The sequence below is a fragment of the Mytilus galloprovincialis genome, chromosome 10 (assembly GCF_965363235.1).
Source record: "Mytilus galloprovincialis chromosome 10, xbMytGall1.hap1.1, whole genome shotgun sequence".
NCBI lineage: Eukaryota > Metazoa > Mollusca > Bivalvia > Mytilida > Mytilidae > Mytilus > Mytilus galloprovincialis.
In genome coordinates, this window is record NC_134847.1 from 60,610,173 (window position 1) to 60,633,310 (window position 23,138).

Here is a 23,138-nt window from a genome sequence, read left to right on the forward strand (position 1 = left end):
CAGTAGATGGTCTTCGTCTCACTCAACCTGTTTGGTCAAAGACTGAGAATCTCCTTCGTAGTGCTTCTCAAGTTCTTGGCACAGCCGAACATTTTCTAGCTGCAACCGGACATTTGCTTAACAGCGAAGATTCGGTTGTTCCAGCAGAAGTACGATCCTTCTTACTTCAACTGGATAAAGCTTTAGGTTCATCTCAGTTGCTTTTAATGGGTTCTATTGCTAATTGCACCCTATCTAAAAGAGCAGAGTTTCTTGAAAACATTTCTATCGCTGAGCCTTTGAAAGATTCTTTACTGAAATCTCCACTCTCTGACAAGATGTTTGGGTTACCCTTACAGCGGGTTCAAGAGGAACTCAGCAAAAACCCTCCTCCAGTCAAAGTTAGTGTACAAGTTACTAATGGCAAGAGGTCGGTTAATGCTACATCTAGTTCTACTAGTACTTCTGCTTCAGGTGGTCCTCCTTCTTCTGCTAAGAAAAGGAAGAATAACTACGGCAAACCGCAGAACAAACCCAATAACTCAGGAAAAAGCTCAGGTAAGCCTTCTGGTGGTTTTAAGGGTTCCAAGAAACCTGGGTCTAGTACCTAGGTTCTTGCCCCCTCGTACGTTATTGACAACTTCCCCAGGGGAAAATTTACAACAAGTTCCTCAAAAATCAATACCAGTAGGGGGGAGGTTAAGTTTTTTCCTAAATCAGTGGAAGAAAATTACCTCAGACTGTTATGTGCTGTCAATAATTCGAGGGGGATTAACACTTCAGTTCAAGAACCCACCTCCTCTGTCTGCAGTTCCAATAAGTTTGTCTCATACTCAAGACCCAGTAAAGTGTCAACTTCTATCAGTAGAAGTGGACACAATGTTACAAAAAGCTGCAATAGAGGAGGTGTCGATCTTAACTCTGTCTCCGGGATTTTATTCCCGTCTTTTTCTGGTTCCAAAGAAGACTGGAGGAATGAGGCCGGTCATAGACCTATCTATTCTGAACAAATTTCTTATTGTTCCCCACTTCAAAATGGAAACAAACAGATCCATCAGGGCTTCAATCCTTCCAGGAATGTGGACTACTTCTCTGGATCTTTCAGACGCGTATTTCCACATTCCCATTTCCCAAACTTACAGGAAATACCTTCGCTTCGTTTGGAACAACAAAGTTTTCCAGTTCAAGGCTCTCCCTTTTGGCCTGTCTACAGCCCCTTTGGCTTTTACCAAAATCATGCAGGCAGCTATAGCTCACCTACATTCCCTGTCTATTCAGATTCATTCCTACCTGGACGATTCCCTTCTGAAGGAATTTTGCTCAATCAAATTGAGGGTTCAGACAGATTTGGTCATCAATTGTTTTCTGTCCCTAGGTTTCCTTATCTCTTGGAAAAAGTCAGAGATAATTCCGTCTCAAGACTTTGTTTTCCTGGGAGAACATTTCCTAACCAGTGTAGGCCTAGTCCTCCCACCAGAGGAGAAATTTACAAAACTATGTCAGAAAATACATTTATTCCTGACGGTTCAATCAGTCACAGCACGTCAATTCTTGCAACTTCTGGGTCTATTGAACTCTCTGGCAGATGTAATTCCATTGGGACGACTTCACATTCGTCCGCTTCAGTTTTATCTGCACAAGTTATGGATTGCAGCTTCACAAGAATGGGAAGCATTGATTCCAATCACTCAGCCTTTATTTCCACACCTTCAATGGTGGTTAGTACGGGAAAATGTAATGAGGGGCCTATGTCTGTTCCCTCAAGTTCCCAGTTTAACATTATTCACAGATGCCTCCACCCTCGGTTGGGGAGCATATCTGGAGGGGCTTACAATCTCGGGAGTCTGGAGTCCAGATCTTTTGGAAAAGCATATCAATGTATCGGAAATGAAAGCAGTTCTGTTTGCACTGAATCATTTCCAAATGTCTCTAAAGAATCAGTCTGTCATTCTGGCCACGGACAACACAACAGTTGTAGCTTATCTCAAGAATCAGGGAGGAACTCATTCACCTTCTCTTTATCAGATAGCCAGAGACATTCTCCTTCTGTGTTTTCAACTCCAGGTTCATCTAGTGGTGAGACATATTGCGGGGCACCTCAATATTCTAGCCGACATTCTATCCAGATCCCTTGCTCCAGTAAACACGGAGTGGGAACTACTTCAAGTAGTTTTCAAAGCTGTGACTCTTCATTGGGGGTCACCTCAGATAGATCTGTTTGCGACCAGTCTCAATCACAAACTTCTAACATTTGTGTCTCCGGTTCCGGATCCAAAATCTTTTGCGGTAGACGCAATGAGCCTATCTTGGAAAGGAATGTTCGGGTACGCCTTCCCTCCTTTCAGGTTTCTCTCCCCAGTACTTCAGAAAATAGCAGGGGAAAATTGCAAGATCATAGTTATTGCTCCAGCATGGCCAAAACAGTCTTGGTTTCCAGACCTTCTGCGCCTTTCATGTGCTTGTCCTCTAGTTCTACCTCTGAGACCAGACCTTCTGTCTCAAATCAAGGGCAAGGTTCTTTATCAAAATCCAGAAAAACTTCATCTACACGCCTGGCTTCTCTCAGGGTTAGCCTCAGAAAGAGAGGTTTTTCTGAAGGAGCAACCAAGCATCTCACAAAGTCTGTCAGAGACTCCACTAGCATTGTCTATGATGCAAAATGGTCAATCTTCTCAGATTGGTGTAGTGAGCGGGAAATTGATCCTTTCCAAGTCACTGTACAACAATTAGCAGACTTTCTAGTTTTTCTTTTTGAATCCAAAGGATTATGTCCCTCTACTATTAAGGGATATAGATCAGCTATCTCAAGAACTATTCATATTTCTGGTGGCCCAGATTTTGGAATCAATGAGCATATTTCTCTTTTGGTTCGTAGTTTTAGTCTTGAAAGACCAAGACAAAAAACTTTAGTTCCTAAGTGGGACCTTGGACTAGTTTTATCCTTTTTAAAACTTCCTCCTTTTGAACCAGCAGAAACAATAGATTTAAGGTTTCTTTCCTATAAATGCTGTTTTCTTTTAGCTTTGGCTTATGGACGGAGAAGGAGTGAAATCCATGCCTTCTCTATTTCTGATGCTTTCCTTCGATTTAACAGGGATAAATCTTCTGTTACTCTTTTAACGGATCCTGCTTTTTTGGCAAAGAATCAGATTCCAGATAAGGGTGCAGAACCAGTTGTGATTCCTGCACTCCCTAGCGATTCTATTTCTGTACTTTTATGTCCAGTAAGAATCCTTTCTATTTATCTGGAAAGAACGTGTAGTTTACGTTCTGTTTCTAACTCAAGACTCTTTATTCCTATTAAAAAAGGAATCTCAGATCTTTCTGTTAAAACTATTTCTACTTGGATATGCAAATGCATATCTTTAGCTTATGGTTCTTCTAAGGCAGAACTTTTAAATAGTTTTAATGTTAAAGCCCATGATGTTAGGGGTATCTCTACATCCTGGGCTCTGTTTAACAGTGCATCTTTAGAAGAGGTACTGTCTGCAGGTTTCTGGAGAAATGAGAACTCTTTTATATCTCACTACCTCCAATCTATGGCTACTTTTGCCGAGAGTTTATACTCTCTTGGACCTATAGTTTCAGCACAAAGATTGAACTTTCCTCCTGTTTCTTCTGTTACAGGGGATTCAGCTTTACGTTAGATTCTGTTACTCAGAATTTATGATGGTAACGTATTTATAGCTATAAAATATTCAAATTTTAAAGTAAATTTGGATTTTATTAGATAAATACTTACCATCATAAATTATAGGTCCCACCCACCTCCCCTTCATCCCCTTTCCTTATGTTTCTGTCTTGAGGAAATTGAATGGAAGAATATGGGCAAACAGGGATATATGTCCGGACCAGTGAGAGTACGTTTATTTTTAGTAGGGATTTTCCATCTGACCTATGACGCAATTGGGGTTACACTCAGAATTTATGATGGTAAGTATTTATCTAATAAAATCCAAATTTACTTTAAAATTTGAATATTTCATTTAAGAGTAAGAAAAAAGCATCGTTCATTTGGAGTCAATAAAATGTTTCACAGCATGTTTATCTGATACTGAGCATGGTTAATAGTTATATTAAAGATTTTAATTAATTCTTAAGTATATGTGTTTATATTTATAGGTGATGGCCTCCATGAATCCAGGCTACCAGATGTTTATACCAAACAAAATAATCAACAACCAACAATTGATACTACAATTACTGAATGTTACCTGTGGTCGAGATGATGTTTCAAGGTCACAAGATGACCCTCACAAGGAAGATGGCTACCTGCTGATGGTGAAATGTGAAGGAGGACGAGACCATAAATCAGAATGTCCAATCTGGGTCGGGAACTCTGTCAAAGTGGAACCAACAGCAGAAACTACTATAGCCCTATCTCATATTGAGGTAAAGGTCAGATAAGTTCTTTATATCCAAACAGTGGCAGAACCAGGGAATAGGATGAAAGGGGGTAGCACCCTATGATCTGTGACAAAAGGGGGCACTCAGTTTTACTCTTTTCAGTCTGTACATCCATAAGTCTCTATCTGTCCGAACATTTCAAAATACTGTTCTCTAACTTTAGTTTGCCTCAACCAAATTTTATAATTATACAAAATACTAAAACTAACAGGCACAAATGAAGTTCCAATATGGGTGGCATCATTTTCACTGTTCTTGAGTTATATGGAGCTGCATAATTTTTAACGTTCTTGAGTTGTGTTGATTTATGTGAAGTAAACAGTGATTACAAATTCTGATATAATCATTCAGTCAGCTTTGCACATTTTTTTTACAGTTGAAGTGAACCTTTTTTCTTTCCCTTCTATTCTGATGTTTAACTGTTTACATATGTCTTTATATGTAAATTTGAATATGATGAGCATTAAAAAAACTTGCAGTTCGAAATCCAAGTTATAAACAGAAGGGTGTATAGAGCATGTGGCCTTGCTCATATTTGTTCAGTTTTTATTTGTTTCTACTTTCTAACAGTTTTATCATTTAATGTTAAATCCTTATTTATGAAGACATACATGAAAATTATAGTTTGTAAAGCTTGTTTCTGAATAATAGATCAGAAAAAAAACAAATGAAAACAGAATGATTGATACACCGTTTAAGAATGTTTAATGAAACTATTACAGAGAAACAAAACATAAAAAAAATGTTTTGATAAAAATAAGAAAAGAGATTAATAACACATTGTTTATTTTTTACCAAGGTTCAAGGGTTACTGTTAGTTGTGATCAATGCTGGACATTTAACAACACAGAGAAAGGAGTTTGAAGGTTATGCTGGGAAAACAGTGGAGCTAGTCAATGAACAAACCTCATGTCATCAAGCAATAGCTGAATCTTTAGCTGAGTTAAAGGTAATTTAGAAAAGAGATCAGTGAATAACGTCACGGTACCCAAATTGCACCTATTTAAAATAAACAGCTGAGAATTTCTTAAAAGTTTTCGTTGAGACTAAACAATTTGTATTTTGATTATTTGACATTATATACATCTTACAAAATAGGTGAATATATTCAGATATACACTAAACCTTCACAATTTATATCAACCGATGAAGCTTTCACTGGATAAGAAAAATGAATGAAAACGTCGCCATGCGAAAAAGTCATCCTTTAAAAATGAACAAAAAAAATATATTACAGGCATCCATTTAAAAAAAAGAATAGTGAGCATGTATTTATGTCAAATTGTTCTAAATATTTGAAAAAAATAAAACAAAACATCTGTTATTTGATTTTTAATCAGTGTTCTCCCCAGGCCGTTTTAGCACCGCGATTTTCAGCGCTATTTCAATTTCCCGCTGTCCTATTGCACTGACCGCGTCGCTATCCCGTTCAACCGCGTCGCTATATTTTTTTCGTATTTTTTAAATTTCCCGCTTATTTTTCTTTTCGGGTCACGTGATTGACTGGTTAACGATTTTTGAAAGAATTATTTCCGTTGTATTAAAGTAACTCCGCGGGACCAGTCTAATAAATTTTACAAATTGGCGTCGTTGAGAGATCAAAATAAACAAAGATTTCAACATTGACATCTATTTAATGAATATATAGAGGCATATATGAATGAAATGAGAAGAAATAAATTGACCGCATTTCCCAACGACATTCACAAACTTGTTTAACGAACTTTGAACAAACAGATTTTAACAATGATCAAATTGGCTTCAATGAGCTAGTCTTTGAAGTATTAATTATCACCCAATCGAACTTATACCTGTTTAATCAGCAATTCTACAGTAATGAATTTTACCCTTTGAAAACAATTAAGAGGATATGATTAGAAAAACAAACTCCAAGCTGATACTACTCTTGAGAAATTCACTTTCTCGATGTCCAGCTTGGGTAAAGCCAAGTTAAACGTCGTAAGGTTAACAGAACACTGCTACATTTTTTCGCTTTATAAAGATGCCGAAACGTATGAAAGGAATGGACAGTGCTAACAGAGACATATAATACATGTCTCGGGTGCTGAAAAGATTATTTCTAAATTATATAAGGGAAGTTTTACCCCCTTCTCTGACAAAGTTGTCTCGACCATTTTTTGAACCATCTACGATTATATCATTACTTTTTTTGCGTTTGCAACCGAACTGTCGAACCTGAATTGCTTGAAAGAAGCACCCCTGTTATCAAGGGATTCATTATAAGCCCGTATTTTACGATTACTTGACCATACATGGCTCTTTTTCAAATGGATAAGGGAATAAAACAAAACGAAAATTTTGTGTAAATATATATAAAATATCGATATTTGTCAACCAATCATCAATATATCTTAATTAAATATTGCTTTAAATTTAATGTAAACAGAGGATGGCTTGGATAAGGAATAGTATTTAATGCTAAAAAAAAGACACAGGTGTAAACAGGAAGTTATGTCAGCCAGTAAGGGAGATAATTTGGGAGGGAAAGACCTAAAAGAAGTATTGTCAAATCTTGACAAACTTATCTGGTGGCATGTATTCAAATGTTTATAAAATTATCAAACAAAACCTTTAAAGGTGGTAGTTGTTTCAATTGGCATACATAATGTATTTGATTGGTAATTCACCTTTGAAATAAAAAAATCTCTTTAAAATATTTTTAAAGGATTTCTTTCATATTCATAATTGGAATATTTTAGCCTTTTTTTTAAGCAAGTCTTTGATAAGATTTGAATATTATTAAAAGGGCAATTTCATTTCTTCCTTTGAAATACTATACTCATTTTTATTGAAAAGTTGTACTTTGCTAGAAATGTTAATAAAAGTAAATGTAAAAAATACCAATCTTGTCATTGAAAACTTTCTCACAGAAGCTAACAATGACTTTATTGTTGGTCCTACATGTTCTGCAACATCACCTGTAAGTGATAAGAAATCTTCACATCTAGGCAGTCTGGTATAGACCCACCATGGAAAAGACTTCTCCTTGGGTTTTATAGACAGATGATATGAGGATTATATGTATTTACAATGGAGACAAAAAGACTTTTCTTCTATCATGTCTATATCCAGACAATAACATTAGCAAACAAAGGGGTAACTTCCATGAGCATGATGAGGACATCATTATAAGAGAAAACATCAATAGCATTATATAAGAAAAACACATAACAAATCAATTACAAACCAACCGCGCGCCACGACAAAGTTACTGAGAATTGTCGAAAATCACGCGCTTACCACAGCGCTATCCAAAAATCCTGGGGAGAACACTGTTTTAATGATGTGAATTTAAGAATAGATGCAATTTGGGTACTCCTCATCAAGGAATCATGGATACTTTGAAGGTCTATTCAAACCCATTTTTAGCTCACCTGGCCCAATGGGCCAAGTGAGCTTTTCTCATCACTTGGCGTCCGGCGTCTGTCGTCGTCCGTCGTCGTCCTGCGTTAACTTTTACAAAAATCTTCTCCTCTGAAACTATTGGGCCAAATTTAACCAAACTTGGCCACAATCATCATTGGGGTATCTAGTTCAAAAAATGTGTCCGGTGACCCGGCCAACCAACCAAGATGGCCACCATGGCTAAAAATAGAACAAAGGGGTAAAATGCAGTTTTTGGCTTATAACTCAAAAACCAAAGCATTTAGAGCAAATCTGACATGGGTTATATTGTTCATCAGGTCAAGATCTATCTGCCCTGAAATTTTCAGATGAATCAGACATTTCGTTGTTGGGTTGCTGCCCCTGAAATGGTAATTTTAAGGAAATTTTGCTGTTTTTGGTTATTATCTTGAATATTATTATAGATAGAGATAAACTGTAAACAGCAATAATGTTCATCAAAGTAAGATCTGCAAATAAGTCAACATAACCAAAATGGTCAGTTGACCACTTTAGGAGTTATAGCCCTTTATAGTCAATTTTTAACCATTTTTCGTAAATCTTAGTAATCTTTTAGAAAAATCTTCTCCTCTGAAACTACTGGGCCAAATTTAACCAAACTTGGCCATAATCATCATTGGGGTATCTAGTTTAAAAAATGTGTCCGGTGCCCCTCCCAACCAACCAAGATGGCCGCCATGGCTAAAAATAGAACATAGGGGTAAAATGCAGTTTTTGGCTTATAACTCAAAAACCAAAGCATTTAGAGCAAATCTGACATGGGGGTAAAATTGTTCATCAGGTCAAGATCTATCTACCCTGAAATTTTCAGATGAATCGGACATTCCGTTGTTGGGTTGCTGCCCCTGAAATGGTAATTTTAAGGAAATTTTGCTGTTTTTGGTTATTATCTTGAATATTATTATAGATAGAGATAAACTGTAAAGAGCAATAATGTTCATCAAAGTAAGATCTGCAAATAAGTCAACATGACCAAAATGGTCAGTTGACCACTTTAGGAGTTATTGCCCTTTATAGTCAATTTTTAACCATTTTTCGTAAATCTTAGTAATCTTTTAGAAAAATCTTCTCCTCTGAAACTACTGGGCCAAATTTAACCAAACTTAGCCATAATCATCATTGGGGTATCTAGTTAATATAATGTGTCCGGTAACTCGGCCAACAAACCAAGATGGCCGCCATGGCTAAAAATAGAACATGGGGGTAAAATGCAGTTTTTGGCTTATAACTCAAAAACCAAAGCATTAAGAGCAAATCTGACAGGAAGTAAAATTGTTGATCAGGTCACGATCTATCTGCCCTGGAATTTTCAGATGAATCGGATAATCGGTTGTTAGGTTGCTGCCCCTGAATTGGTAATTTTGAGGAAATTTTGCTGTTTTTTTGTTATTATCTTGAATATTATTATAGATAGAGATAAACTGTAAACAGCAATAATGTACAGCAAAGTAAGAACTAAAAATAAGTCAGTATGATCAAAATAGTCAATTGACCCCCTAAGGAGTTATTGCCCTTCATAGTCAATTTTTAACAATTTTCTTAAAATTTGAAGATTTTCAATAACATTTTCCACAGAAAGTACTGTTATAGATAGAGATAATTGTAAGCAGCAAGAATGTTTAGTAAAGTAAGATCTACAAACACATCACCATCACCAAAACACAATTTTGTCATGAATCCATCTGTGTCCATTGTTTAATATTCACATAGACCAAGGTGAGCGACACAGGCTCTTTAGAGCCTCTAGTTCTACAACTCCGTATAGATTAAAAATCAAATTGGTGTACCTGTATAATAAAGAAGAATAGGGCTACAAAATAGACACAATATGGAAATTTTTGTCTTGATCATAAAAAAAGTAGGTGAAAAAACTGTCAAAATAGGTGCAACTTAGGTACCATCATGTTAGAACTCATGTATCTTAAAATATATCTTTAAAAACTTATGTGCATTTAGAGTTAGCAGACCAGAAGATAAGCAAGTGGGTTAGGAATTTTTTTTGTATATTCAAACTCCTCCTGCAACTTTCAATTGTGAGCCTCGAACTTCTGGAATGTTTATATATGCAATGAAACACAAACACAATTTGAAAATATTTGCAAAAATTTTAAAAGAGGGTACTAAATTTGTTAAGAACTCCCCTAACAAATTGAAAGTAGTAGTGTTATTTACTTTTGAATCACTATTCAAATGACAATCCAAGTATTGTGACCCAGTGTCTTTGGTTCATTTTAACAAACTTTGGATGAATATTTGGATAATTTGTATACCAATATTGTATGTATAATGTGTACCTCATTGCAATAAATAGACATACCACATTTGTACCAGTGGGTTTACTTAAGGAATGACTGTAATATTTTTTCTGTCTATGAAGAAATAACATAAAAAATTTGGTGCACACTGAATAACGCGCGTAGCGGGTTATTTAACAGTGTGCACCACATTTTTTATGTTATTCCGAATAGTAGTACGGTGACCAGACCCAATATTTTTAAAATTTAATCGTCAAACATACTATATGGCTATATCATATATCATTGGATTCGGAATAATTAGTACTTTTGGAATATCGATGTCGTCAAAAAGAAATGTGGTAACAGTTTTGCATAAATTAAGGTCAAAGATCAACATACTGTTTTCTTTTTTTCTTTTTGTTTCTTAACAATTGAAAGATATCAGCAGCATTTTGTGTTAAATTTCAAATCAATTGAAAATGAATTATCTCGAAAATGTAAAAAAAAGGAACATATTACTTATTAATCGGTTAATTCTGAAAAATGGCGTTTTTCAACACTTGTTCTATTATACAAGATCAATACAAATTCCGTTAAAGTTACAGTATTTACCTAGCCGGGTGACATTCAACCTCAGCAATAAAAGATAAATGTTGTTTTCAAGTAAGGCCTTCTACCCTGAATGTTTATTTTGAAAAAGCTCATGCAACCAAAAACCACTTATTAGCTCGAAGAACATTAAAAAATCCAATCAAAATGATCAGAAAACAGATTTCATCCAGGAGTATCTTCTAATTCATCTGTCAAGGAATTTCTACATAATTCTTACCCTTGAAAGGAGCAAAAATCCGTACATGTAAGGTTTTGTTGTGAACAAACACTTTTCACATGAAGATTTTCCCTAACATGAACACAAAAGATCCTGCAAGAATTCTGCTGGAATTATGCCCTTTAAAATAAACGGGGTGTAATGCAATAATTAATTTTCGCCAACCGTATTCTAAAGGTGACGAAACAGCGGGTTTAGCAATGTTTTATGCGGTCAAAATGTCCGCTTCACAGAGAGGTAACCTGACTAAACATACTTTTTTTACTGGTGGCAAGCTTGACGCGAATTTTATTAATATCGTGATGGAATGATTTAAAGAGATCATTCCTCAGATCATACATCTTCGAAACTAAATTCTTACACAAACAAGGGCTTCATCTTCGTCAGTACTCCCAAAACTCTGTAACTACAATAGTCGTGTGTGTCCTTCACTTGGGGCAGGAACATACATAAATAATGTGGCGGGGTGAACACACAGAACAATCACTTTCTACATTTGAAAATGCCTGTACCAAGTCAGGAATATGACAGTTTTTGTCCATTCGTTTTTGATGCGTTTTGTTATTTGATTTTGCCATGTGATTATGGACTTTCCCAATTGATCTTCCTTTAAGTTCAGTATTTTTGTGATTTTACTTTTCACATCCGTATCAGAGGTCTTTAGGATTATTCTGTCGCTCTTTCCCTTTTCTGTTAACTTCATGTCAAAGTATAAGGCACTAATAATCATGCGAGTATTGGCCCTTGGTGAGTGCTAAGCAAGTTACAACAGTCATTAACATTATTGTCTGAAATAACTTCGACAATTTCGGATTTACAAACGTTCCAGCTGAGTAAAGCTCACTATAAGGTGGAATCATGGGGGATTTGTCATAGTTTTAAAAAAGAAAAACTACCAAAGAAATTAGGGAGAGCCTGTTGGTTTTCTTTAACAGAAAGAAAATTCTTCCAGTTAGTATCCTTCTCCCTTCAATAATCTGATACACTTTGGTTGAAGGTGTACTCTTTGTGATGCTTTCCTTTTCAACAGACAACTTTATTGAGCTTTTCATGTCGTAGCGGTAAAAATATGTCTGCTACAGTGTGCGCTAGCGAAAAGCATTGGGTCATATTTTTATAATATTCGCCTGCAAGGTCACCATTTCTTATGCTTTTTTGTTATCATCAATACATTTAAGCAATGCCATACCACCTCTCAGACTGGTATAAGTTGTGAGTGATGGGCCAAAGGAAGGTAGGGAAAGTGCACACGATGCATCAGAATTGAATTGGTTCACCAAATCAGGTTCAACAAACGACCCATACTCTACAACACATTGCTGGCAGATTCCATCTTTAGTCTTTCAACAGAACTTAAGAAGCAACGTTTAAGGTGACTGATTCAGTACTTATTCTCTGTCATACGATACAGTTTTCAAAATTAAAAGCCATGTGTTGCCTTTTTTAACTACTAGAACCTAATCGTAAAGGACTTCCTAGTTCAAACATTTCCCAGATAACTATATGTCCATATTCAGACTTGGTTCTTAAGTTTTGAAATGTATAAAAAGAAAAAAACCCATATCAAATAAAGATACGAAAAAGACATAAAAAGACACGATAACCAACACGAAATGGGACCATAAACTATCCAAAAAAAATCAAATTGAACAAATGTTAGCTATGAAAAATCGTTGTGATACAAAATATAATTTATAGATTAAAATAATAGTATCGGTCCGGTTCAATTTTTTTTACAAGTCGAATTTCAAGTGAAAAACCCGTATCTTCAATTTGTAGTGTACATTTTGTTTCAATGCACAAGTTGAAATAATGCTTCTGAGATAAATGATTTTGAAAGTGTTGTTCAATAAAGGTTTGAAATATCATATAAATGTTGTTTATTTTACATTTTGGGTAAAAATAAATGATGAAAATAAATTGAAACGTACTCTATTAAATGCAAAATATTCGTAGTATTCAATTTTTACAAAAACTCCTCAATAACGGATTAATTTTGCTAAACTTTGTTTGAAATTTTTAAAATAATGTGTTACAACAATGTATATAATAACAAAAAGCATATCCCGAATGTTCTTTTAGAATGTAGGCCAAAAATCTTTTGAAAGTATTTTTTTCTTTAAAGTAAGGGAACGAACTTCAAAGCCCATTTTACAAAAATTGCACCGTTCGATTTTTTGACGACAAGTCAAAATGTAAAGTGTAACCTTTGAACTACCAATACTGTGATTTACAGCCGTATAGTCCGAATGACGATTAAACTCCTTAAATAAGCGACTTTTCCTTACTTGGTCACCATACTATAGACAGAAAAAATATTACAGTCATTTCTTATAATTTAATTATAAATTCCATTTTCAACCGTAGAAAACCATGAAAAAACGTTGATGATGTCACGGTCACATGACTAAATTATGTCTATGGGCTCATAACAAAATAACGTCAGCCAATCAGAAGACGCGTTACATCCAAAATTAAATTATTTACAAATGTAAAAAAATCATGTGACATTTATATAGTCATGTTCAGAAGCATTAAGCACACCAATGACATGAATCAGGTTTGGGATAAGTCAATTAGTTTCTTCATAGTTTTAACATTGTCCTAAATTGAAATATCTTTCAAATGATGGAATACTCAAGTTGATTATTTACCAATGAATATAAACCCATAATATTATTCAATGAGATGCAGTTTACAATATTTCGTTATATGTAATAATTTAGGCCTGACTTGAAAATTACATTTAACATGATTTTTAAATGATGATACTTTTAATTAATCTATATTGGAATTTGAAGTTGTAAATATTTGTTATAAATTTGAAAAACACTGAAGTTTATTTTGTTTTATTTGTACAGTCAGCTGCAGTTGAGTTACAAGAAAAAGTGGTTTTAGCCATCAAACAGGTAGACGAGAAATTAAACTTTGAAGATATAGCAAACCTAGAAGACAACGAAAAATACCATCTACTGAACCTGTACAGAGAAACTATGCTCAAGGGCTATAACTTTGGATTTGAGGTAAATTTCTTCTATAAACAAAAAGCCCTTCTGAGTAGGTCACTTTTAACTATACTGAAAAGTGAAAATTATCGATTTACTTCCTTCAAATAAAAATAAAAGGAGAAGGTTCACGAAGGGTTGAAATTGGCCCTGATTTTTTATGTTTTTTAAATTGGGGCAAAAAATTACAAATGTCACATAGAAATACTTGTGATAATACAACAAGACAAAAATAATTTTTCTGGCACTTTCCTGTACTATTTATGGAGCAATGATCCCTTAAATCAGCATAATTTGTATTAAAAGGTCAATTTTGGTACTTTTTGCCCATAATTTTAATTGTTTTTGGCATAATTAAGCTTGGCCTCCATCTACGATCCAAAAAGTTTTTATATTGATGAAATCTATATCAAAATTGGAATCTTTTGGTTACAACACATTCTGGATCGTAGGTGGCGGCCAAGGTGTTTCAAAAGCTTTTAGGTTTGAAAAAGCTACAAAATCATCATATTTTGACAAAATGTCCAAAATGGGCTTACTTTGGTGAATATCGTGTAGTCTTATGAAAAGATCTGATATATTTAGCATTTATACTTTTGAAATATACCCATTTACAAACCAAATTGAGACCTTTTTGGTGTTTTATGATAAAGTTGATATTTTAGGCCATTTTGTGCCATTAGTGAACCTTGTCCTTTATGGATCACTATGAAGTCAGAGAGATACAATTGAATTAATTTTATTGTGTAAAATATATTTATCAGATTTTCCATTAATTTTCCACATGTTGTTGTGTGCCAGTGGCTTTTTTCACATAAAAAACACTCTATCTAAAATTACTTGTTAGTAATTCTGAAATGTTCATGACTTAGGAATATATTTCATTGTAAAAGTTTTTATGGATTATAGTTGCTGTAAGCTTAAAATTTCTTTCTGTATTACAGTATCTGAAAGAGGTAACTAGGTTAGTTACAGGAGAACCCCGACAGAAACTAGGGACACGTCTTGTTAGCTTTGCCAAACAATGGATGCAGTTTGTGATGGAGAAATGTGATAAAGGAAGAGGAATGAGACCAAAGTAAGTCATAGATTCATTTATTATTTTAGTTATAGGGGCCGTAGTCAGTGATATTGTTTGCCTTAAATTAGTGGAGAATAAAGGCTTTTTCCCCTGGAGAAGAATCCCAATTTGAAAAAAAAATGGCTTAAAATTATTCCCAAAAAGACAACTTTTTTCCCAATCAGTGCAGTCTCAGTAGTAATTGTGCATGAATACAAACTGAAAAACACTCATTTATACATTTTTTATGCCTAAAATGACTATATGTTCAGATTTGAAGGTCTATTTATGTATCATTACTGACAAAAAGGGGTCTTATTTCAAAGCAGGGTTTGGCTCTTGAAAGGGGGTCTGTAAATTGAAATTTCAGTCAAATTCATGGTTTATTCTAAATTTCCCAATTTGATGAAAATTACGCATATTTTCCCAATAAAAAAGGGTAGAGGTAGTTTTGAAAATAGCCAACAATATCACTGGTAGTGGCCAAGTCGTCTAAGAAGTTTGTGAGTTCTCGCCCAACTTGGGGCAACTAGGTTCAACTTAGTTCTTAATTGACTAGGAGAGCCTCCTGCTTGGAACCCCAGCTTCCTCCACCAAAAAATAATGAGCCAAAGCAGTCATGATATAGCCAGACTGCCGAAAGTTTTGTAAAACACCAACAAGTCTATCAATTATTAGTTAATTTCACATTCAAATAAAATCTGATACTTGTCTGTTATTAATTCTAAAAGTATAAGGCTGTGTTCACACCAAACGACATGTACATTAAATATGTTTACAATTAGTTTAATGAAATGTACACTGGTTTCACATTAAATTTGTTCACATCTATACACCTTGTTTATTTACCTGTAAATAAGATTTGTTCACACTTGTAAACTATATGTCATTTAAATGTTCATTACGTAGAACCAAATGCAAATTTTTTGGACAACTTTTCTAGCAATTTGTGAACGACCATTGGAATTTAAAAGAAAAGGGGGGGGGGGGGATCATTTTCCTTGAAAAATAATGTGATCCCTAATTTGATAAAACAATGGTCATACAGATGATTAAAAAAATATTCTAAATCCAGAGCTTCCCCATACATAAAAGTTTAAAAAAAATTTACTGCTAGCATCGAAAAAAACAATGAATAAAAACGCGCGGAATCAATTCTGACTCAGAACCCCTCCCCCTTTTGAAGTTAAGTGGTAGCTTCTGTATGAAAGCCATTTTGATGATTTGCAGTAGTTTAAAGATACTAAAAATGTCTTGATTACACATTAGAAAACGTAGGCTGCATCAGTGTGCTTACAGACAAAGAAAAAGGATTGAGATTTTAAGGATCGCAGCATTTCTATCTTTTCTGTTTGTTTCTTTTTCTTTTGTTGGTATTTTTTTTCTCCAAGGAGTATTTAGCCAAAGAATGGGGTAATGTTTTTTTTTATATTTCTAAGTATATTTTAACAGATCTGACATACTAGAAAAACAAAACAATTTACCTCACACTTTTTTTATAGTAATGCATTTATGAGTGAATTGATTAAAGACTAGTGGCAAATATTTCTGTGTACGTCCAGTCGATTTGGGAAGACTTTCCAAATGAATTATTTGTTTGGAAATGATGATGCTTTATAAAGCTACGTTAAGTGTTTAATATAACAAAAAAATTTATCAAGTTTATACAAATATTTCTTTAAAGAACTTTATTAATAATTGTTATAAATTTCAATTATATTCAAAAATCATTTCTTCTTTAAATATACATGGAAAAATTAATGTTCTAAATGCCTAGTTTTGTGTACACTTAACCTACACAAGGTCTACATTGACTATCGACTGTATGTAGACAAAACATGATTTAAACTACATGTAAACATTGAGTTTTATCAATGGGAACGTAATTATGTTTAGTTTACGTGTGAGTTACACTAACACAACACTGTGTTTAGGTCAATGGGAACACAGCCTAAGTCTTCTGTGCTTAAAATATCATGTAATTTTATTTTCTTTTTTGGAACAATTTTAGAAACGATATGAACAGTGGAGTAAGGTTTTATAACAGTTGTGACAGAACATTATTTAAACTTATAAAAGGATACTGTATCTCGCACTGTTGATTTCTAAAGCATAGTATTACTTATATATTACAGATGGGCTAGCCATGGACTTGATTTCCTCACTGTAGCCTGTCAGCCTGTCGTACTTGCTGGGTTAACAGAACAAGAGTTTCAGGTATCTTATAACATGGAGTGATTTATGTCGCTTTGCTGTCTCATTGACATCTATGAAATAAGGTATGATTGACAATGAGATAACTGTCCAACAAAGTTCATATGAAGTGGATGTAAGCAATTATAGGCAACCTTAAGGCATTCAATACTGAGAAAAAGCTCTACCCTCTAGTAAGTTTCAAAAGGCCCAGATCTGAAAAATATGAAACAATTTAATTGGGAAAACTCTAGTCTTGGAACAGGCACAAAACCATTGTGATAATATATCACAACATTACCTAACGCGAATTGAAGATTGATAATATTTTGATTAGGCCTTTTCTAGGAAAAAATAATGGGCAGATAAGAAACCACACAATATTTTTTCGCTGTGTCATAGAGATGAAAGCAAATACAGTACTGTTGTAAATGAAAATGAATTTTGAGTGGCAGGGTATTATAAAAAGATTGTTCAAATCCCCCATACATTTTTTCATTGAATAGTCGTAAGGTCAATAAAGCACAAAATTTGTACTATTAAATAACATAAAAAAGAAATTGATCAATGTGTTTACAACTTACAAGAAATAACATTATATTACAGGATTTAAAGCATAGTATCAACAACTGCATATCACATGTGATAGGGTCAGCTGATCGTAATATACCTACCAGTCCAACTCATGGTGGTAAGTAAATATTTGGAAAATGGTAAAGTTCATTGTATGAATTGTGTGGTATCTTGATCTTATGACTGACTTTTCCTATAATTGGTAGTTATAACAAAGATAATATTGATATCATCGTCCACATAGCAAACATTTAATTCTTTATTATAACCATTGGTATAACAAAGCTATAATGTCAACAGAAGAACAATACAGATAAAAATTTATAAAAATGTCTGATGCTTTGTATAAACAATTTTCTATTACAGGATCCATGCATTCTTCTAGGTCATCAAGTTCTGATTTTGGAGGTGGGCGGTCCTATATGAGATTCCCATCCTGGCCAACAACTGAGTCACCAATCAAACGTTCTACATCACAGATGTCAACAAAGTCAGCCGATGGAGTTTCCTCCCCTTTATATGCAGGCTCTGACACAAGTAAGAGGAAACATGATATAGTGTTGTTGCTTGCTGTTGCATAGATATAAGGGCCTGTCAGAATAACTCAGGTTTAGTAATCAGGTAGTCTGCTCCTATCATAGACGAAACAATACTTGGATTAGAATTAGATATATCTGAGCATAAACCATGCATGTGTCATTTAATTGGCAGTCAGTCAGTTTTGTTTTAATTGAATAAGAGCTGATCAGAAATGGAGAGATTTTTTAAGAAAATTGTTTAAATGTGTATTGGTTTATACTGTGAAAAAATTAGTATTCAAATAACTGGCCTGTTTCTTTTTGAATTATATGCAGTACATTTATTAAGTTTAGAATAACTAAAACATCACAAGTCAGTTTGCTTTTGTTTGTTTATTTGTTATTTGTATTAGTTTTGATGTCCCTTAACTGTTGTTAAAAACCTTTGCATTTTTTCTGTTCACATTTCTTTGGATGATTTGTTTTATGGTTGCTTGTTATTGTAGCAAATTTTGTTATATAGTCCTTTAGGATTTGATATAAAAGAAATTAATTATTCATCCCTTTGTCTTTTAAGGATGTACTTAGGTGAGGTTAGGTAAAAATTAATAAATTAAGAAATTAAAATTGATACTATAAGCTGGTAGAGCATCAATTAAGGATAAAGATAAGCTAAAAATATTGATAGGTTATGGACCTACTTTTCGAGATATTCGAGATTTAAAATATGGCGGGAAAAGGCTGACTCACTTTTACCTTATGTTTGCATTGGTATTATTTGGGTCTCAAAACAGAAGAAAGAAATGCAGAATCCTATAAAATTTTGGTAAATGACCTTTCATGAGCTATTAAGTCTTATATGAAAAAATAAATGGGTGTTATGGGGCAAAATATTTTACATTGTATTGTATGGAAAAACACCAAGGAGTCCAAACATTTGACACAAATTCCAAAACCTCACCTAAGTACATCCTTAAAGTGTATTTATTTATTGCCTCGTTTTATCAGTTTTTATAATGACCAATGTCCAGACAAAACTATTTATTGGCTATTATTGTTTAAGCATTAAAAAAAAAAGACACATTAGATGATATCATGTATGTATGTACTGGTAGATTCCTCCATTATGTGGAGCACCCCTTGAAAGCTGCAAGGGTACAGAGGAATCCAAGTACACGACTAAAACTTGTAATAATAGTCTACTGAATTTGATCATTCAAAGAAAGCTGAACATAAGTTGTGGCAATCACTGTTTTAAGATGTAATCACAGAGCTTAACTTTCTTGTCTTTTCTCTGTTGTGTATACATATGTCCAATCACTGTTTATTGCATGCTTATACTCACATTTCTCAGAGTTTCTATCTGACATTATACAGAAAAATGTATGGTCTGTTCATGTAATAGAAATAGTTAAATAATTGATAAAAAAAAATATGCAAACAAACTGAAATTCTTATCAGATTTATCACAAAAGATGTAAGACATTATATTTTAACTGGATCCTGCTTCTTATCAAATCATTGTTTTGTTATAAAACATCTGTTTCATCATTAAAAACTTTCAAAGAAATTGCACAGAATGTGTGTGTATATTTATGTAAGTAAACTTTTTCAGATTAGAAATTTGTGTTAATTATTGGTAAATGAGAATTTCAGTTTGGAAAATAATTATATAGTTGAGCTAGCTTTGACTTGTTTTCAGGAAGTTCCAAGCGCAGCTCTATAGAATCTATGCCAGAAGTAATAGAGTCGTGTATTTACGATGGGGAAGACGGTGGTCTAATTTTAGATATATGTCACCGACGTCGCAGTAGAGGTAGATTGCACATTTTTGTTGCTCTTTCTTTTTTTTAACTGTCTTTTGTAGATAATTTATTTGGTTTTGGAGAATCTAGGAAATGGGATGATTTTAAATAAATAAACAAGGGAATATTAATATCTACGCTCTTTCACTTTGTTAAACAATACACTTATTTCAGACTAAAAGGTTCCATTTTCTGAGTGGGGCTCATCTTTAACTGAATATGTTGAGGGATGGCTTTTTTGTGTTGCATGTGCCAGTGTTTGATATATCTTTATCCTGAAAATATCAAAAAAGTGCAATAGTTTGAAAAAAAAAACATTCAAAAATTGATTTAAACAAAGATTTTTTAGAATAATAAGATTTTACGTGTTAGTAAACCTTTGAAATTGTTATTTCCAAGTTTAATCTGTAGTTTATTTCTATACATTAACATAATGAAATACAGAATCCTAGAAATTATATGACTTCCAATTTAAAATACTTTCTTAATGAACTTCAGGCAAAGTTCAAATTTATAAATAGATTGAGGGCAAGCCTGAACATTTTATATCACTCACAAGATTTTGTTTTAAAACTGTGGCTACTGTAAAACACCTTCCTTTGTCATTTGTCTACAATAAACCTATGTTGACTTTATGTTTATTGAATATTTCAGCAAGTTTAGGTAAGAACTGTCCCCACCCTGAGTTATATTACCAAATATATTTGAATGGACTTATCAAGACTAGATGCTTGAAGAAAGTTTTTAAGTTGGTATAAGTCAATATCCTTTTGATATGCTTGTGAAAAAACTGTTTGAGAAAAAAATATGTACTTCTGATATAAATATATAGTGCTATACAAGAAACCAAAAATTAGGGAATATAGAGTTAATGAAAAGATTAATATTGCTGATAGAATTATGATATTTAAGCTTTCACATTTTATTTGTTATTCTGAACCAAGAGGGCAGAAAATTACATAATTTATAAAGTTTTTAGTTTATCATCCAAAGGACAACAGCTTTTTGCAGTGTTGATGTAGCAATTATACAAAGAGCTAAAGTTTTGGAAAAGTTACAATTTAATTTGGTGTTTAGCATGAAATTACTGGGTTAAGGCTTAAGCAGCGTAAGCCCATTTCTATTTCAAATACAATGCAGTGTCCACATTAGTTTTAATATAAGCTTGTTTAATATTCCCATGTCCACAAGGGCTATATCATGTAGGCTGATAAAGCTGTAAGGTTTATGGACTACACATCAGCTTATTAAGACCAGATAATTTAACAAATAAAAAACCCATACAGCATTAATTTGACATATTTTATACAGCAATGACCAAAGTAGTGATTCAATATTTATTTATTCCAGATTCTGCTTTTCAATATATATTTAAGTAAACACGCTATCACCTGTAATGCACAATAATTCATTTTCATTTAATTTTGTTTATTGAGGAAAGGTTTTGCATGATTCAGTTATTTTGTCATACCATAACAATATGTTGCTTAAAAAAAGTGTTTTTAAAAATATACTTGCACATTAACATTGAATAGAAAAAGGGACAAAATTTGGAATGATTTAAATAAGCAATTCCAGAAAAGATCAGATTTCTATAATTATGAGATAATTGTGATCTCCCCTGATATTTCATATAGCATCCTGGTGAACACAGAAATTTGAAATAACATCTATTTCTAAAAATTACAGCAACACATAGATAGCACAACCTATAAGAAAATCAATTCAGATAGCAACACATTCAGTATTGCATTACATTACCATGATGGTAAATGGCCCTGGGGAGAACACTGTATATGTAACAGTACTTGTCCCTTTATCTTACATTTGTGATAGACTAATGATTTTGTTATTAGCTCACCTGGCCGAAAGGCCAAGTGAGCTTTTCTCCTCACTTGGCGTCCGGCGTCCGTCGTCGTCCTGCTTTAACTTTTACAAAAATCTTCTCCTCTGAAACTACTGGGCCAAATTTAACCAAACTTGGCCACAATCATCATTGGGGTATCTAGTTTAAAAAAATGTGTCCGGTGACCCGTCCAACCAACCAAGATGGCCGCCATGGCTAAAAATAGAACATAGGGGTAAAATGCAGTTTTTGGCTTATAACTCAAAAACCAAAGCATTTAGAGCAAATCTGACAGGGGTAATATTGTTCATCAGGTCAAGATCTATCTGCCCTGAAATTTTCAGATGAATCGGACATTTCGTTGTTGGGTTGCTGCCCCTGAAATGGTAATTTTAAGGAAATTTTGCTGTTTTTGGTTATTATCTTGAATATTATTATAGATAGAGATAAACTGTAAACAGCAATAATGTTCAGCAAAGTAAGATCTACAAATAAGTCAATATGACCAAAATGGTCATTTGACCACTTTAGGAGTTATTGCCCTTTATAGTCAATTTTTAACCATTTTTCGTAAATCTTAGTAATCTTTTAGAAAAATCTTCTCCTCTGAAACTACTGGGCCAAATTTAACCAAACTTGGCCATAATCATCATCAGGGTATCTAGTTTAAAAAATGTGTCTGGTGCCCCGCCCAACCAACCAAGATGGCCGCCATGGCTAAAAATAGAACATAGGGGTAAAATGCAGTTTTTGGCTTATAACTCAAAAACCAAAGCATTTAGAGCAAATCTGACAAGGTAAAATTGTTAATCAGGTCAACATCTAGCTGCCCTGAAATTTTCAGATGAATCGGACATTCCGTTGTTGGGTTGCTGCCCCTGAAATGGTAATTTTAAGGAAATTTTGCTGTGTTTGGTTATTATCTTGAATATTATTATAGATAGAGATAAACTGTAAACAGCAATAATGTTCAGCAAAGTAAGATCTACAAATAAGTTAACATGACCAAAATGGTCAGTTGACTACTTTAGGAGTTATTGCCCTTTATAGTCAATTTTTAACCATTTTTCGTAAATCTTAGTAATCTTTTAGAAAAATCTTCTTCTCTGAAACTACTGGGCCAAATTTAACCAAACTTAGCCATAATCATCATTGGGGTATCTAGTTTAAAAAATATGTCCAGTGACTCTGCCAACCAACCAAGATGGCTGCCATGGCTAAAAATAGAACATCGGGGTAAAATACAGTTTTTGGCTTATA

At 33.7% G+C, this 23,138-nt stretch overlaps 1 protein-coding gene across 6 annotated transcripts in view; it reads left to right on the top strand.

Annotated features, from left to right (window-relative positions):
- The window catches only part of LOC143048018 (mitogen-activated protein kinase kinase kinase 4-like), a 65,972-nt gene that overhangs the window by 26,604 nt on the left and 16,230 nt on the right, over nucleotides 1–23,138 (top strand). For 3 of the 6 annotated variants that reach the window (XM_076221441.1, XM_076221445.1, XM_076221446.1), the window contains 8 exons: nucleotides 4,102–4,377; nucleotides 5,186–5,335; nucleotides 13,740–13,901; nucleotides 14,828–14,961; nucleotides 17,079–17,160; nucleotides 17,743–17,827; nucleotides 18,076–18,246; nucleotides 19,930–20,043. In XM_076221441.1, coding sequence (XP_076077556.1) covers nucleotides 4,102–4,377; nucleotides 5,186–5,335; nucleotides 13,740–13,901; nucleotides 14,828–14,961; nucleotides 17,079–17,160; nucleotides 17,743–17,827; nucleotides 18,076–18,246; nucleotides 19,930–20,043 — 1,174 coding nt within the window. Of the gene's footprint in view, nucleotides 1–4,101; nucleotides 4,378–5,185; nucleotides 5,336–13,739; nucleotides 13,902–14,827; nucleotides 14,962–17,078; nucleotides 17,161–17,742; nucleotides 17,828–18,075; nucleotides 18,247–19,929; nucleotides 20,044–20,686; nucleotides 21,000–23,138 lie in introns of those variants that run through there. The other 3 variants (XM_076221444.1, XM_076221442.1, XM_076221443.1) reach the window with 3 other exon arrangements.